The 16,421-nt window shown below is 51.6% G+C and overlaps 1 protein-coding gene across 1 annotated transcript; it reads left to right on the top strand.

Annotated features, from left to right (window-relative positions):
• Positions 1-1,036: 1,036 nt before the first annotated feature.
• Positions 1,037-15,572, top strand: LOC101934788 (E3 ubiquitin-protein ligase TRIM39-like). The gene is made up of 6 exons (XM_005294334.4): positions 1,037-1,515; positions 3,302-3,397; positions 9,071-9,301; positions 11,462-11,484; positions 12,726-12,838; positions 14,263-15,572. Exons 1-6 carry the CDS (start codon positions 1,090-1,092, stop codon positions 14,832-14,834), a joined length of 1,461 nt encoding a protein of 486 aa, XP_005294391.2. The 5' UTR covers positions 1,037-1,089; the 3' UTR covers positions 14,835-15,572.
• The last annotated feature ends 849 nt before the right edge of the window (positions 15,573-16,421 follow it).

Below are 16,421 nucleotides of genomic sequence, written 5' to 3' on the forward strand. Positions count from 1 at the left end.
CCTAAGTTCTTTTGTGGCTCTGGGCCTTAGCGCCCATTCAGAATAGATTTTGCTTAATAGCTTATCATCCCACTCTCCCCACTATCATCCCTGTTGATCCTGTGAAGTGGGCACTTCGACTGTTGCTTTTATTTTGTCTGCTTCATTGGTTAAACTGAACATACTCAATTTATGTCCAAGTTAGAGAATTTCTGTATGACCAATTTTTGACTTTTAAGTAGGGTGTTATGTGTCGTTTTCTCATTCTCTGCAATGCCACCGACACCGGTCACTGTGCAGCGTGTAGTCCCTCGCTCACATTATGACGTCATCCATGCTCACTGCAGCATCCCTTAGAAATCAGGGTAAAGCACTTTTCAAAGCCCTTTGGAAGCCCAATAAGTACCTAAAAGCATTCGCTGACCCCTTCAGGGCTAGATCCTCAGCTAGTGAAGATCAGCCCAGCTGCCTTGTCTTCAGTGGAGGGATGCTGATTTCCACCAGCTGAGGTTCTGGCCCATAATGGTCAAGGGATTAATTAAAATACACTAATTGGAGCTTGACCAGTCTGAGTTCATTTGCAGAATGCTGGTTCTTTGTCTGCTACCCAGCATGTCTTTTCTTATCTGCCACCCCTTGCGTCAATCGTTTTCACTGACTAATGCCCAGGTTGAATTTAAATCACAGGGATGGAGGCATAGCCAGACCTCATTCGGCTTTTCAGTTATAGACCCACGACTAACCAAGTGCACGGATGCGCTACCGTCTCAGCCGTTCCCAAATTGCTCATATTATCAAGATCACTTTAAAAAAAAAGCCTCCCTCAGGCCGAAAGGAATTTTCCTGTCTGGCCGGGTCTCTGGAATCAGCCACCCATCTCTGAGATCTTGGAGTGCAGGTCTGTGGCACTGACAGCCAACACTGCTCTAACTACTGCCCAGGTCTCTGATCTGAGCACCGCTGGTTGTTAGAGCGAGTGTAACAGCTCCCCCGGGGCTGGAGCGAGCTCACGGTATTAGCATAGTCCCGCCTCCACCCGTAATGTGACTCCTCCCCTGTGCAGTGAGAAAGTGAAAGTGACCCGGAAACTGCCACACAGCAGCTGCCACCATGGCCTTCGCGAACCCGCTGGAGAAGCTGCAGGAGGAGGCAATTTGCTCCATCTGCCTGGAGTACATGAGTGACCCCGTGAGCATAGACTGCGGGCACAACTTCTGCAGGGCATGCATCGCCACCTACTGCCAGGGCAAGGGGCTCGGGGCCAGCGGGCCCGTGTCCTGCCCTCAGTGCCGGGCGGCCTTTCACAAGAGCAACGTCAGGCCCAACAAGCAGCTGGCCAATATTGTGGAGACCATCAAGCAGTTGGGGCTGCCGCCGGCCAAGGGGCAGCCAGAGGCGCTCTGCAGGAAGCACGAGGAGAAGCTCAAGCTCTTCTGCGAAGAGGACGGGGAGGCCATCTGCGTGGTGTGTCGAGAGTCCCTGGAACACCGGCCTCACACCGTCTACCCCATTGAGGAGGCGGCCCAGGTGTACAAGGTAGAGGGGAGCTGGGCTTAGGGTCGCCAACCCTCCAGGGCTGTCCTGGAGTCTCCAGGAATTAAGGCTTATGTCCTGGGATGAAACCTCCAGGAATACGGCCAACCAAGATTGGCAGCCCGAGCTGTGCTGGAAGAGCTCTTTATCCACAGCTTCCCCTACACACCCCTCCGTCTCCCAGTGTAGGGGCGTGGCCAGGGGAAAGGGGGCACGGCCAGGTTGTCGGCATTCGGGCGACACCCCCCGCCCAACCATGACTCAGTCTTATGGGGCGGTGGGTGGGGGGAGGGCGATTCAGTTCCCATGGCCCATTCACTCTCTGCCCGTTCGGTGCCAGCGGTGATGGTGGTTTTGCGATGTGAACCCCTGCCTCACTCGGGCTGGGCTGAGACCCAGCAACTCATTCCGTGCAGGCCACAGAGCAGCCAGCAGATGGCAACAGGCTTTGGGCACAACCACCTGGGGCTGGACCCCCCTTTCTTATTCCACAGTTCCCCTGAGCCATCCTGCTCCCCTTAACCCAGAAGTCCCCAATCTGGGGAGGGTGCTTCCCCAGGGGGGCGCAGCTGGGGCCCAGGCCAGCCCTCACGGGGGGTAGGGGGGAGTGCCACCCAGCTCTACTCCTGGCTCCAGCCCCAGCTGCCGGCCCCAGCTGCCAGCCCCGCACCCGGTGCCCTGGCTGCCAGCCTCGGCCCTCGGGCAAGGCTCTGCTCCCAGCCCTGCCCCCAACTCTAGCCATGGCCCCAGCCTTGGCCCCCTGACCCCGTCCATATCCCCCTTTCCCGTAGCCGCGGGCCCACTCCCGGCCCCAAATCTGGAGGGTGTGGGGAGGACGCGGACATGGGTAAGGGGGAGCGAGGTAAAAAGTTTGGGGACAACTGTCTTAACCACTTCACTCCCAGTCACCTGCTCTAGCCAGAGCCTGGAGAAACAGCAGCCCAGATTCTGAGTGTGAGGAGGGATTCTCCAGACGTGAGGAGGGAGGGCAAAGGTGGCTGCTCCCCACCTTGGCAGCCTCTGGATTCTGGGGCTGTGGATTGATCTGGGCTCCTAGGGTCGTTCTGGCAGCAGGGAATAGCTGGAGCACAGAGGTGCCTTGGCCATTCCCGCCTCTCCATTTATGCCCCCGACGCTGCAGGCCAGGCCGAAGGGGTATAGAACTGTAACACCCTTATGCAAGGGCAACGCCAAGGCGGACAGTGAAACCAGATATTCACCTGCTTGGCGCTGCCAGAGAGCCACAGAGCAGCAGGAGCAGGGACCACAATCTGGATTCTTAATCAGTCCCTAATTTTGTTCACATATATCCTACGTGCTTGGTTTTGTGCACACGTGAAAATGCAGGAACGGGGTGTGCAAAGACATGAAGGGGCAACTTGGGGTCCAGGAAATGACAAGCCCCTTTCTGCACAGATTGCTTCTGAAACGCACCTGTAATGGGAAGGCATTAAACTGCTGCGAATAATGAAGAATCTCAGCCCCTGTGACTGAGTTGTATAGAAGCCTGTTCAGGGACTGGCAGGGAGACAGTTAATACTCCCTGAGCTGAAGAAAGATCACAGCTGCCTGGTCTCAATGGAGGGATTGTCTGGGCAGTAGGGGTGGATCAGCTGTTAGAATGTTAACTGTCTCCTTGCCAATCCCTGAAACAGGTTCTATATACCCCGTCACACACTGGTGTGCACTTTTCAACCGGTTTGATAGGAAATGCAAATAGTCGAGATCAAGTCCAGCAGAGATGGGTCAGTACTTAAGGAGGATTGACTGGATTTATTTTTCTTGTCAGATCAAACTCCAGAAATCCCTGGAACGGTTGTTGAAAGAGGTGGATGAAATTCAGAAACATGCAATGGTGGAGAGGACAAAAACCCAGGAATGCAAGGCAGGTGTTTGGGTTCCTGTATTAAAAAGGACACTTCTGACATCGATGCCCATAGTTAAGAGAACACTGTCAACCTGAAATATAGTTATTAAAAAAAAGATAAATTACTTTAAAAATTAATAACAGTTTCAGGTACCACATCTGCTCCTCGGCCATAACAACATTTGTGTATAAAAAATCCCCCTTGTTGCCATGAGAGACCCACAGAAACAAAGGAAACTGACTATGTCAGGGAAAACAGTCAGAGTGACTAGGCACAAAATACAGGGAAATTCGCACAATGTGCTGTATTTTAAACTAGTGGCTATTCTCTCTGCTGGGGGAGCCAGAAGTGAAACTGAGTCCTTTGATGATACAGAGCAGAAGCCAAATGCAAAGAATAAACAAGGAGCATCAGCAGTAACAAAGAAATCTGACTTTCAAAGATCTCTCACTTTTTACAGATTTGGGGTCAGAAGATACCATCTAGCCTGACCTCCTGTATAGCAGGAGGCAGAGAATTCCACCCACCAACTGGGCGGGTTATTAGTGAAATCAATCTATTTAGCTTAACAAAGAGATGGTTAAGGGCTGACTTGATCACAGTCTATAAATACTGACACAGGGGACAAATATTTGATATTGGGCTGTGCAGTCTATCAGAGAAACATGACCCGATGGCTGGAAGTTGAAGCTAGACACATCCAGACTGGAAAAAAGCCACAATTTTTTAAGTGATGGTAATTAACCACTGGAACAATTTACCAAGGCTTCTCCATCACTGGCAATTTTAAAATCAAGCTGGGATGTTTTTCGAAAAGCTCTGCCCTAGGAATGATTGTGGGGCAGTTCTGTGGTGTGTGTCACACAGGAGGTCAGACTAGAATGATCGCAATGATCCCCTCTGGCCTGGGATGCTATGAATCGGCTTGTTTACAGCATGTGATCCTCGAGATAACGGTATCCCTTGGTTGCAGTGTTGGCACAGATGTGGGGACGTAAAGGCTGAGGAGGGTGTTATGAAACATGGTGTGTCTTTTTGCCCTGTGACTGTGCCTTGTTTGAGTCAAGGGTTAGGAAATCTCTCCTCCATGGGCACAACAAAGCAGCCTGGGCGTGCCCTGGATTTGTATATGAGGGTTATTTTTTTTCCAATTCATATTAGTGCATGTGAAAGCACCCTGAACACCCACAACTCATGAGGCAGGCCCATAGAAGGCCTGAGAGTGGCTTAAAAATCATGACATTAGAATAAAGAAATTGGAAGGGTTCTTTTTATTTGCCTTCTGGTCTTCAAGCCTTTAGGGTCATAATTAACAACAACAGAGACATGGGAAGGGATATTGAACCTGGCGCATCGGGGTTTGAACCAGTCTCTGCTAGAGACCAGGGTGCTACCTAAGTGAGGGGCAGATTGTCCCATTTGCTATGGCCAGGTGTGTCCTTACACGTTCCTCTGAAGGGTCTGGTCCTGGCCACTGTCACAGACAGGACACTGGGCTCTGAGCCAACCTGGCAATGCCCACGTTCCCGGGGTGACCTCACTTCACATCTTCAAGCTTTTCTCTGCGCCCATGAGGGCCAGAAAGGTGCTTCTGAGTGAAACTGAAAGCTGAGCTTCTCCTGCAGCCCTTGGCTCTGGCATCTGGGAAAACACCAGCTATCACCAGGCCCACAAGGGCTGTGGTGCTGCGGGTCTGACTCAGCGGCCTGGGGAGCAGATGTGCTGGGAGAGTGGCAATGCAAACTTCCCCACGCCAGCTGCCCCCTGGGCTGGGGGATCACCTCCAGGGCTGGGGCTGGGGGATAGCTCGCAGAGCCGCTTAGGTAAGCAAGGCCACCCCGGTCCCCCTGGACTGAGACCTCCCGTGTTGTTTCAGTCTGAGCGGGAGGAGATCACGCTTCAGGCCTTGCTCCTCCCTCTGCGGCTGCCAAGAAGGGTCCAGTCCAGGGAGAACCAGGTGTTGGCAGCAGTTGCCGAGTGGCAGGACCTGGGACCCCAGCTCCTCTCACATGGGCCACCGGACTCACTAGATGGGATCAGGCCCAGGGTGTCGCTAACCAGCGCTAGACACGCGTTGAGGGCTAAGCAGCAAAAGGCGCAGGGGCTCGATACCGCGATCCTGGGCCTGCACAGATGGGCTGCTCGGCCCTGCGCAGCGGCTGTTTGAAGAAGGCCGGGTGTGGTGGTCAATGGCCTCTGAACGGATTCAGAGGGGGCTGCAATCACTGTGCTGGGCTGACCAGAGCAGCACCGTCCTGTTCCTTAGCGTCTGCTGCCATCTAGAGGCCATTTTATTTAAACACGGTGTAATAATCATCTAGTCCAGGGGTCGGCAACCTGTCAGAAGTGGTGTGCAAGTCTTCAGTTATTCACTCTAATTTAAGGTTTCCCGTGCCAGTCATACATTTTAACGGTTTTAGAAGGTCTCTTTCTATAAGTCTATAATATAGAACTAAACTATTGTTGTTTGTAAAGTAAATAAGGTTTTTAAAATGTTTAAGAAGCTTCATTTAAAATTAAATTAAAATGCAGAGCCCCCCGACCGGTGGCCAGGACCCGGGCAGTGTGAGTGCCACTGAAAATCAGCTCGCTTGCCGCCTTTGGCACGCGTGCCATAGGTTGCCTACTCCTGATCTAGTCTAACCCCCGCCACGATGCGGATTTGTTGTGTCTAAACCATCCCGGACAGATGGCTCCAGCCTCCTTTTGAAACTTCCAGTGAAGGAGCTTTCACAACCTCCCTAGACCTCTGTTCCACTGTCCTACTGCTCTTACAGCTCGCAAGATTTTCCTGAGATGTCTTTGTTGAATTTCATTTTGTTGTCTAGCCCAGTTCTCCAGTTTATCACTATCCCTCTGAATTTTAGCTCTACCCTCCAAAGTGTTTGCAACCCCCTCTGCCCCCCTCCCCCCTGCTTTGTGCCATCTGCAGATTTGATCAGCGTGCTCTCTAGTCCTACAGCCAGGTCATTAATAAAGATGTTAAACAACACCAGACCCAGAACAGATCCCTGTGGAACCCCACTTGAGACCTCCCTCCAATCCAATGTCATTCCATTCAGAGTGACTGTTTGCAGTTGTTTAATCAATTATATATCCACTTAATGGTTGTTCCACCAAGCCCACATTTCTCCAGCTTACTTATCAGAATGACATGTGGGACTGTGTCAAAAGCCTTGCTGAAGTCCAGGTATATTATGTCCACCACATTCTCCCTATCCACCAAACCAGTTATCTTGCCAGTTATCAAGCCAGTTTGGCATGTAGTAAATTCATGCTGGCTGCCAGTGATCACCCCTTCATTCTCCAGGTATTTGCAAATTGAATGTTTTATACATTGCTCTAGTAGCTTCACAGGTATGAAGTTCAGGCTGACTGGTCTATAATTCCCCAGCTCCTCCTTTCCCCCCTTTTTAAAGATTGGCACCACATTAGCCCTTCTCCAGTCTTCCGGGACCTCTCCTGTCATAGAATCATAGAATATCAGGGTTGGAAGGGACCTCAGGAGGTCATCTAGTCCTACCCCCTGCTCAAAGCAGGACCAATCCCCAACTAAATCATCCCAGCCAGGGCTTTGTCAAGCCGGGCCTTAAAAACCTCCAAAGAAGGAGACTCCACCACCTCACTAGGTAACCCATTCCAGTGCTTCACCACCCTTCTAGTGAAAAAGTTTTTCCTAATATCCAACCTAGACCTCCCCCACTGCAACTTGAGACCATTACTCCTTGTTCTGTCATCTGCCACCACTGAGAACAGCCGAGCTCCATTCTCTTTGGAACCCCCCCTCAGGTAGTTGAAAGCAGCTATCAAATCCCCCCTCACTCTTCTCTTCTGCAGACTAAACAATCCCAGTTCCCTCAGCCTCTCCTCAGAAGTCATCCATGACTTTGCAAATGGCTCTGAGATTTCTTCAGCTAATTCCTTCGGCACCCAGGGGTGATTAGCCTCAGGCCCTGCTGACTTGCACTCATTTAACTTACTCAGAAGATCTCTGATATTTTCTTTACGTATCCCGATCTGCGTCCCTTTCCCTTTATTGTCTGTGATAACTTTGCTCATCGTCCGGTCACATGTTGTTTTTTGTGTGAAGACTGAAGCAAAGTAGGCAACAAGAACAAATGATAGTGTTTTATCAAAGAGATCTAATCTGATTGATTAGAGTGTATACGTCTACCATCAAGGCCTACGCTAAAGTTTGTACAGTAACTCCTCACTTAAAGTCCTCCCAATTAACATTGTTTCGTTGCTGATCAATTAGGGAACATGCTTGTTTAAAGTTGTGCAATGCTCCCTTATAACGTTGTTTGGCAGCCGCTTGCTTTGTCCACTGCTTGCAGGAAGAGCAGCCCGTTGGAGCTAGCTGGTGGGGGCTTGGAACCAGGGTGGACCGGCAGCCCCCCATCAGCTCCCTGCTCCCCTAAGTTCCCTGTGTGGCAGCTGCCCAGCAGGCTAGCAATTGCCGGCAGTTCAGCTGTCCCTCCCCCCACTGCCATGTGCTGCTCCTGCCCTCTGCCTTGGAGCTGCTCCCCGAGACTCCTGCCTGCTGTGCAGAGTGGGGGGAAGAGGGGAGCTAATGTCAGGGTCTCCCCCACTCCTGCCCCCCCCGCTCCTTTACCTTATCTCCATGGGGGGGACGACAGGGCTCAGGCTGGAGGGAGCTTGCGGGCAGCAGCTGCTGTCTCAGCTTACTGATCTACTTAAAAAGGCAAAGTACTTAGAGTGGGGTCAGCATACTTAAAGGGGCAATGCACATCTCTCTCTCTCACACACACGGTGTGTGTCTCTGTCTCTCTCTGCCATATTGTTTCCCCTCCCTCCATTTGTGCTGCCTTGTAGAGTGTGAGGCTACATTAACACTGTGTTAACCCTTGAGGGCTCAGCCGAGTGCTAGTTCATCATTTAGCAGTAAGGCATTTCCTGGGAAATATCCCTCCCTCTAATTTCACCACCTCAACCAAGCTTCACAATCATCATTGCTGTGTACAGTATTCAATTGTTTGTTTCAAACTTATACTGTGTATATGTGTGTATATATATATATATATATATAAAGAAGAACAGGAGTACTTGTGGCACCTTAGAGACTAACAAATTTCTTAGAGCATAAGCTTTCGTGGACTACAGCCCACTTCTTCGGATGCTAAATTTGTTAGTCTCTAAGGTGCCACAAGTACTCCTGTTCTTCTTTTTGCGGATACAGACTAACACGGCTGCTACTCTGAAACCTATATATATATAAAATATAGTCTTTTGTCTGGCAAAAATTTTCCCCCTGGAACCTAACCCCCCCCATTTACATTAATTCTTATGGGGAAATTGGATTCGCTTAACACCGTTTTGCTTAAAGTAGCATTTTTCAGGCACATAACTACAACCTTAAGCGAGGAGTTACTGTACCTCTGAAAGTTGTGATGATGTTTACTTCCAGTACATTATTCAGCCACTAGATGTCTCTGTGCTGCAGACAGTTCCAACTAGGGTCTCATCCCTGGTACACAAGGGAGATGAAGCTGGAGCTCAAGCTGTGTGGAAACATGTTGGTTTTTCTTGAGTTGTTTTGTTAGTAAATGCCTCCTGTTTAAGATGCGCTGTGATTTTGTATATCCTCTCAATTACTCCAGCGGTTTATGATTTTAATCCATGCCGTTGATACATCCTCTTCTTGTTCCTGTGTATTTGTCTTTCCAAAGGAGGTCGTTAAGAAAAAGAGAGAGGGGATTGTGACTGAATTTGGGAAGCTGCACCAGCTGCTGGCCGAGGAGGAGAAGCTGCTTCTTCAGAAGCTGGAACAGGAAGAGAAGATAATCCTGCAGAGAATCAACGAAAACCTAACCAAACTTTTAGAGCTGAGATCCTCTCTGGACAAGCTGATCCTGGAGATAAAGGAGAAGTTCCAGCAGTCAGCAGATGGGTTGCTCAAGGTGAGCGGGTGGTAGAAATCCCCTCTCTCCAGCCAGGCAGAAGGGAAAGGGACTTGGAGCCCAGGACACTGGAGTCCAGGAGTTAGGGTTAGATCTCCTGTCTGACTCTTCCCACTGCATTCAGTTCTCTGCTTTACTGACACCAGCCTGTGCCTGGGAGGCTCTGGCCCCTGCTGGGAGAGGGGTGTGGAGTCACCCTGCCTCCAGGGGGCATCAAAGCGGGATTGTTCTCCAGGGCAGCACACTCCTGCTGGTGCTTCCAGGTGTGCAGGGGGAAGGCATCCGCCGCCCCACCCCTTAGGAGGACGCAATGCGTTACACCCAGTGCATCCAACCCGCTCTGCTGGCCAGTGGGAGGACATGGCCATGACTGCTCCCTGCCCCCTTTGACGATGGGAAGTGCCCACAGGAAGGAGTAGCCCCTGCAGTCAGGAAAGCACCAGGGCTGCATCTGAGCCTGGTAAGGCTCCTGGCCACCCCTTCCCCCAGGTAGGTGCCGGACACGATCGGTTCCATTATTTCCTCCAGGGAGTAGAAGAGCTGTGATTTCTCAGTGCCAGAGCAAGGCACCGTGGCGCCTAAGGTGAATGTGTGAGTTTGCTTCCGTTCTCCGGTGGCTCCCTGTCCCCCCACTAGCTCAGCTGGGCACCTTTCAAGAGGAGGGGAAGTGACATCTAACCCACGTTAGCTAACATGCAGGATGGGCTGTTACCATGTGACCTAGACAAATTAGAGGATTGGGCCAAAAGAAATCTGATGAGGTTCCACAAGGACAAGTGCAGAGTCCTGCACTTAGGACGGAAGAATCCCATGCACTGCTACAGACTAGGGACCGAGTGGCTAAGCAGCAGTTCTGCAGAAAAGGACCTGGGGATTACAGTGGATGAGAAGCTGGATATGAGTTGACAGTGTGCCCTTGTTGACAAGAAGGCCAACAGCATATTGGGCTGTATTAGTAGGAGCAATGGCAGGAGATGGAGGGAAGTGATTATTCCCCTCTATTCGGCATTGGTGAGGATACACTGGGAGTATTGTGTCCACTTTTGGGCCCCCCACTACAGAAGGGATGTGGACAAATTGGAGAGAGTCCAGCGGAGAGCAACGAAAATGATTAGAGGACTGGGACACATGACTTATGAGGAGAGGCTGAGGGAACTGGGCTTATTTAGTCTGCAGAAGAGAAGAGTGAGGGGGGATTTGATAGCAGCCTTCAGCTACCTGAAGAGGGGTTCCAAAGAGGATGGAGCTCGGCTGTTCTCAGTGGTGGCAGATGACAGAACAAGGAGCAATGGTCTCAAGTTGCAGTGGGGGAGGTCTAGGTTGGATATTAGGAAACACTTTTTCACTAGGAGGGTGGTGAAGCACTGGAATGGGTTCCCTAGGGAGGTGGTGGAATCTCCTTCCTTAGAGGTTTTTAAGGCCCAGCTTGACAAAGCCCTGGCTGGGATGATTTAGTTGGTGTTGGTCTTGCTTTGAGCAGGGGGTTGGACTAGATACCTCCTGAGGTCCCTTCCAACCCTGATAGTCTATGATTCTTTGGCTGCCCCACCACTTTAACTCAGGTCCATGGGGTGGACGGTGAGCTGCAAAGATCAATGCCGTTGTCTTTTAAACCCAAACGGTGCCCCAGAGAGACCTGAGAAGAGTGGGACAGGAGTGGCCTCTAGCTCAGTGATCCCAGCACTTTCCCAACAGATCCCTTAGGTGAAGGATGCTGGGTGGATGCTAAGAGCTACCTCTGGGTCCCGGGAGAAGGAAGTTACTGGGTACGGAATTACCTTTCATTCTGAGCTGACGGGGGAGAATCCAGAGCTGTGGCATGAGCAGATCGTATCTAGGTTAGGTCCTTCCATGGGTCCTGTTACCATAGCAGCTGAGCACCTCTTAATCTTTAGTGCATTTAGCCTCCCACCTGACCCAGGGAAGCATTATTATCCCCATTTTACAGAGGGGAAACGGAGGCCCAGAAAAGCTATATTACTTGCCCAAGCTCACATGAGAGCCTGTGGCAGAGGAGGGAATTTCAAGTCTCCCAGGTGCTAGGCCAGGGCCCTCCTTCCTCTCTGTGCTCATGGGGGTTAGAACCAAGTGACACTGACCGGCTCCCCTGCAGTTCTGGAGTGGCTAAAGTGTGCAACATTTTTCTTTGTCTCCTTTTAGGACATGAAAAGCACCTTGAGCAGGTACGTCTTCCATTTTGCTCCTGTTAACAGACGTGGCTACCTCGAGGGGCTAAGCAGGAGGTTTGCAGCCCCCCAATCTCCCTGCAAACACGGGTTCCACCCTCCCCCCCTTTGTTTTTTTCCAAGGAGAAGTCTCACGTAGCTCACTAATGATGGGCGCTAACCAGGAGAGGTCCTGTCTGGGTGCACGGACAGGAAAGAGTTCCTGGCACATTTATGAAGAGCAGGGAATCTGCTCACCCTGGTACCCCTGAGCCCAAGTCCCATCCACTATTGTGGAGCATGCTGTGTGCTGGATGGTTGCCAGCTCCTAGGGTGACCAGTTAGCAAGTGTGAAAAATCGGGACGGGTGTGGGGGGTAATTGGCACCTATATAAGAAAAAGCCCCAAATATCAGGATTGTCCCTATAAAATCAGGACATCTGGTCACCCTACCAGCTCCCACCCCAGAGGTGGCTGCACTTAAGGGATGATATACCGTTTAGTGTTTGCTTTGGATTGAGTTGCTGTGAAATGCATGATGTTATTGCTCCGATGAGAGCTGAGAATGTTTCTTGATGAATTAATTAGTATGTTAATTTCGTCTCTCTCTCTGCCTGGGAGTGGCTACCGATCAATGACTGCAGGTAATCCTTGGCCTGTAGCCATTCCGTGAGCAGTTGATTGGGTGTAATTTACATTCAAAATTCAGGCTGCTGTGATTGGACACACGCATCCCCTGTATAGTTCTCTTCCCTGACCGGAAGAGCACAGCTCTTGGACTCAGATTTCTGGGCATGATTGTGAATTTGAAATGAGCCTAATAGTCAATGGACACCTCTGCTAGTAAAGTAATTGGCCCTGATTGGCATCCCCAGTCATGGGGCACACAGTGCAACCCCAGAAGGGGGTGCTAATGGTCCCAAGGGCTGTCAGTGGCTGGGGATTGTCAGGGCACAGGGAGGCTCTGGCCATGCCCGCTATCAGGGTCTATGCCAGCCTTGGGGAGGGGAGCAGCCAGCTCCATGCATCAGAAGGCCCCGTATGCTGGGTTGATCCTCCCCCGGATGGCTGTGGGCCTCAGGCTCAGGGCCGTTGGCGGGGATATCCCTAAGTGGGCGCGGAGACAATCCACACACAGACGTTTCACAATGCAACCGGCTCCTTGCAGGGGATTGGCTGCTCTGCTTGCCTACCTGCAGGGATTAGCCGGTGACTGGCCGGGGTCTCTGTGCTGACCTGCTGGAATGTCTTCTTTCCAGGTGTGAAGCTGTGACATTTCAGGCTCCAGAGGCTTGCTCCGTGGCACTGAAAGAGAATTACAGCATCCCAGAACACTGCCTGGGCATGAGGAACTTGCTGAAGAAATTCAAAGGTAAAGGGGAGCAGCTGGCTTTGCTTTGCTCCTGAACTGTGAGCTGATGGGGTGTGTGAGTGCTTTGGTCTGTGTTTGTACAGGGCCTAGCGCAAGGGGGTCCTGGTCCCGGATGGGGGCTCCTAGGCATTCCAGCAACATCCACAAGAAATAGTAATAATAATTTCCAGGTCGGATTCCCATTTACAATAAGGCCCGGTGTGCCACAGGCACGAACCACTTTACCCAAGGTCTTGGCTACAAGAGGAAAGTTGCACCAGTTTAACTTAAATTGGTTGAGTGAAAGTGGTGCAACCCCCTGTGTGGACACTCATTTCAGAGTCAGAGTGGGGGGTGTTTTTGGTTGTGTTAAACCAATTTCCAGTGGCTGTATGTGAAACCAGAACAAGCCAGGTTTAAAGTGAAATCAGAACATCCTCGGGGCCTTGGGCACTTGTTTAATGAGATTGAGTTAAAGTTGCATCTTTAGCTAAACCAGTGCAACTTTCTCATGTTTTCAAACCAGTTTAGTTCAATGGGTGCCAGTTTGTGTGTGAACTCTGTTAAAACAGTTTCAGATATTTTGATGTAGCAACAAAACCAGATTAATCGGTTATAGGTATCTATAGGATCCGTGTAATGGGGGGGGGGGGCGCTACTTACTGAGTCCCCCCCCACCCCCATGGCCAGGGTCACTTTTTCAGGTACCCTGCCCCTGTTCCTTCTGACAGGCCCCTTAAACACTGCACACAGTCTCTGCAGCTCACAGCACCCTCCCTGGTGTCTAACGTAGCAGCCCACCATAAACGTTGTGCCCACCCTAGTATCACCCGGTCTGCATGCGAGTCTGTGCCCATAAACGTTCACAAGCAGCCAAGAACAGGGGCTTTGAACGTGGCCCAATCACCCTGCAATCTGGAATGTTCACGCGCTGTTTGTAGACTCCAACCAGCCGCCATTACCACTGCTCCCCTTGGTCTGTTCTCAGCTCACCCACAGACTCACTGGGCAAGCCACTTAACTCTTCTGAGCCTCGGTTTCCCCATCTGCGTCATAGGGATCATTCCCGTCTTTGAGCCGGCAAGATCTGCACTGTGCCAAATACTGCCAGGTTGAGCCATCTTGTGTTAAATGGTGTCTCCTCCTCCAGCACCCCGTCCTCCCAGGGGACAGCCAAGCTCCGCTGAACCAAGAAGCAAATTTGCCTCCATAATCACAATGGAGGAGAAAATAACCCTCCGGCTGATACCATGTTGCTAAGGAAACATAACAATTGAGCATCCCATTGTTCACATCCGCTCCCAACACTGGCTCTCCCTGGGCATGCCTGGTGACTGCCCTCCCTTCTCTGTCCCTTTGCCTGTGACTCTTCTCCCAGCATGACGGCCTTCCCCTAATCCGTTTGTCCATCCACCCATCTTTTCTTTTCCTCGCTCTCCCTCCAGAGGACGTGACGCTGGATCCAGAGACGGCGCATCCCGAACTCATCCTGTCCGACGACCGGAAGAGCGTGAGACGGGGAGGCAAGAAACTGATCCTGTCTCTGTTTGACAACCCCAAGAGGTTTAACGCCTCCCCACTGGTCCTGGGGGTTCAGGCCTTCAGCACGGGGAGGCGCTACTGGGAAGTGCAGGTGGGAGACAAGACGGAGTGGGGCCTGGGGCTTTGTAGGGAGTCTGCCAGCAGGAAGGGGACTGTTGTCCTGTCCCCTAAAAATGGCTACTGGGTGCTGCGGTTGCAGAGCGGAGGTAAATACGAGGCCCTCACCTCCCCCCTGACCTCACTTCACCTGAGTGTGAGACCCAGGCGGGTTGGGATTTTCCTGGACTACAAGGCCGGAGAAATCACATTTTACAATGTGACCGATCGAGACCACATCTACACATTCACTGACCAGTTCTCTGGGCCTCTCCGGCCTCTCTTCTTTCCTGGTGCCTCCGCGGGTGGCAAAAATGCCGAGCCGCTGGTGATCTCCTGGGTCAGGGACACAGAAGGGAGCGGGTGCATCCTTCTGTAACCGTCTGTCTCCAGGAGGTGTTGACGCTGCCCCTTTATCCCTCCCATCAGCACAGAGGTAGGAGTGTAGGGGTAGAGGTAGGAGTGTAATTAACCGGCTCTGAAGAGGGTCAGTTTCACTCTTGTTCTGAGCTCTGAGCAGCGCGGGTGAAGGAGCTGGGGGTCTGTTGGGGGCAGGGATGGAAGAGCAGGACAGTGGGGACAGAGTTGCCATGTCAGGGGAGAGCACAGCACAAGTTCCCATGTGGCCATGGCTGACAAAGATGTTACACGCAGCTTAACGTTACTGAAAAATTAATACCCTCCTAGCAAGAGTCCTCATCAGCTAACCAGTTCCAGGCCGCACCCGGGAAAGCGCTTTATGGGGGAAATGTTGGGGTTTGGTGGCTGGCAAGTGGGGTGTGAGAGTTTAGTCTCCCCGCGGTGACCCACAAGCGAGTGATTTTAGCCACATGTGAGAGATGGAAACGACCTATTAGAGATGTTACTTACACGCTAATTCCTTACGATGAATTCCAGCGAGCGGGTGTTGGGCACTATATATAGCAAACGCTGTGTAGCTGCCAATTTAACAGAGACTTGTCCATACACAAAGTCAATAAAGAACTAATCTGGGTATAACTTAGTGTCTCCTTTAGCGTTCTGCAAGAGGGGCGGGGAGCTGAGGGGCTGGGAAGCGGGTGAAGAGCCTTCTGTGTCTTTTCTGTTGAATTTTTCATTAATAAATCAGACCACTCAGTGTGTGTGTGTGTGTGTGTGTGGGGGGGGGCTGTTAGACATAAATAGAAGCCCCATGGTGGACATATTGGTGATGCAATTGGGGGAAACCGAGGCAATGCCGCTGCAGAGTCATGTGAGGCCACGAGGGGATGTCAAGACATGGTGACCCTTGTTGCAGTCGGCATCATGTCAACTAACTTGAGTCTTCACAGTCCTATTCGAACACGGTGACCTCTGGTAATGCACACGAGCCCGGAGTGCCCTGAATTTCCATTCATGAGACTAGAGCTGATGGCACTGAGCTTCGTGAGGGGTGAGACACTGGGTTTGTAGCAGAACAATATTTTGCTAAGGAACCGATGGCGTTCACGGCCCATGGTTCTTGAACCTCCAAATCTGTGTCATTTGCCTGGCTGCGAGGACGCTCTGCAGACAGTTGGGATCAGATCAGATAACAAGTGGGAGAAAACTCCGTCCCAGCTCATAGTCGACTGGTCACGAGAGGCAGTGGAGAAACCCGGAGAGGACCTGAGGAAATAGCCTCAGAACAAACTGGGGTTGGAAACTCTAGTGCCACCAAAAGCGTCATCAGGGAAAGGACCAGCCACCAGATTCGCACTTGCTCAGGGGGTCCCGTCAAGGACTCTGAAGCTCTATGGAGATGCTGAATGTGTCTCTTGCCACGGGTCAGACAGATGCTTCTGTTGGTGCCTCCTGAGCCGATGGCCGTGCTGGTTCCCCCCTCCCCATGGGAACCTGCAGGCCACTGGGCTCTGCCTGCACAGGAACGGGATGGGGTCTGCGGAGCTGGTGGGCCAGTGCCTGCTCACGGCCCTCCTATGGCTTGCCGTGCTGCGTGAGAACAGTT

The sequence above is a fragment of the Chrysemys picta genome, chromosome 19 (genome assembly GCF_011386835.1).
Source record: "Chrysemys picta bellii isolate R12L10 chromosome 19, ASM1138683v2, whole genome shotgun sequence".
NCBI classification, from domain to species: Eukaryota; Metazoa; Chordata; order Testudines; family Emydidae; genus Chrysemys; species Chrysemys picta.

What these genes read in the sequence shown, in the direction of transcription:
- LOC101934788 (XM_005294334.4), top strand. Translation starts at nt 1,090, where the DNA reads ATGGCCTTCGCGAACCCGCTGGAGAAGCTGCAGGAGGAGGCAATTTGC. An exon ending in AGGCGGCCCAGGTGTACAAG is followed by an intron (nt 1,516 to 3,301) that starts GTAGAGGGGAGC and finishes TTTTCTTGTCAG; the next exon opens with ATCAAACTCCAGAAATCCCT. An exon ending in CTTGCTGAAGAAATTCAAAG is followed by an intron (nt 12,839 to 14,262) that starts GTAAAGGGGAGC and finishes CTCTCCCTCCAG; the next exon opens with AGGACGTGACGCTGGATCCA.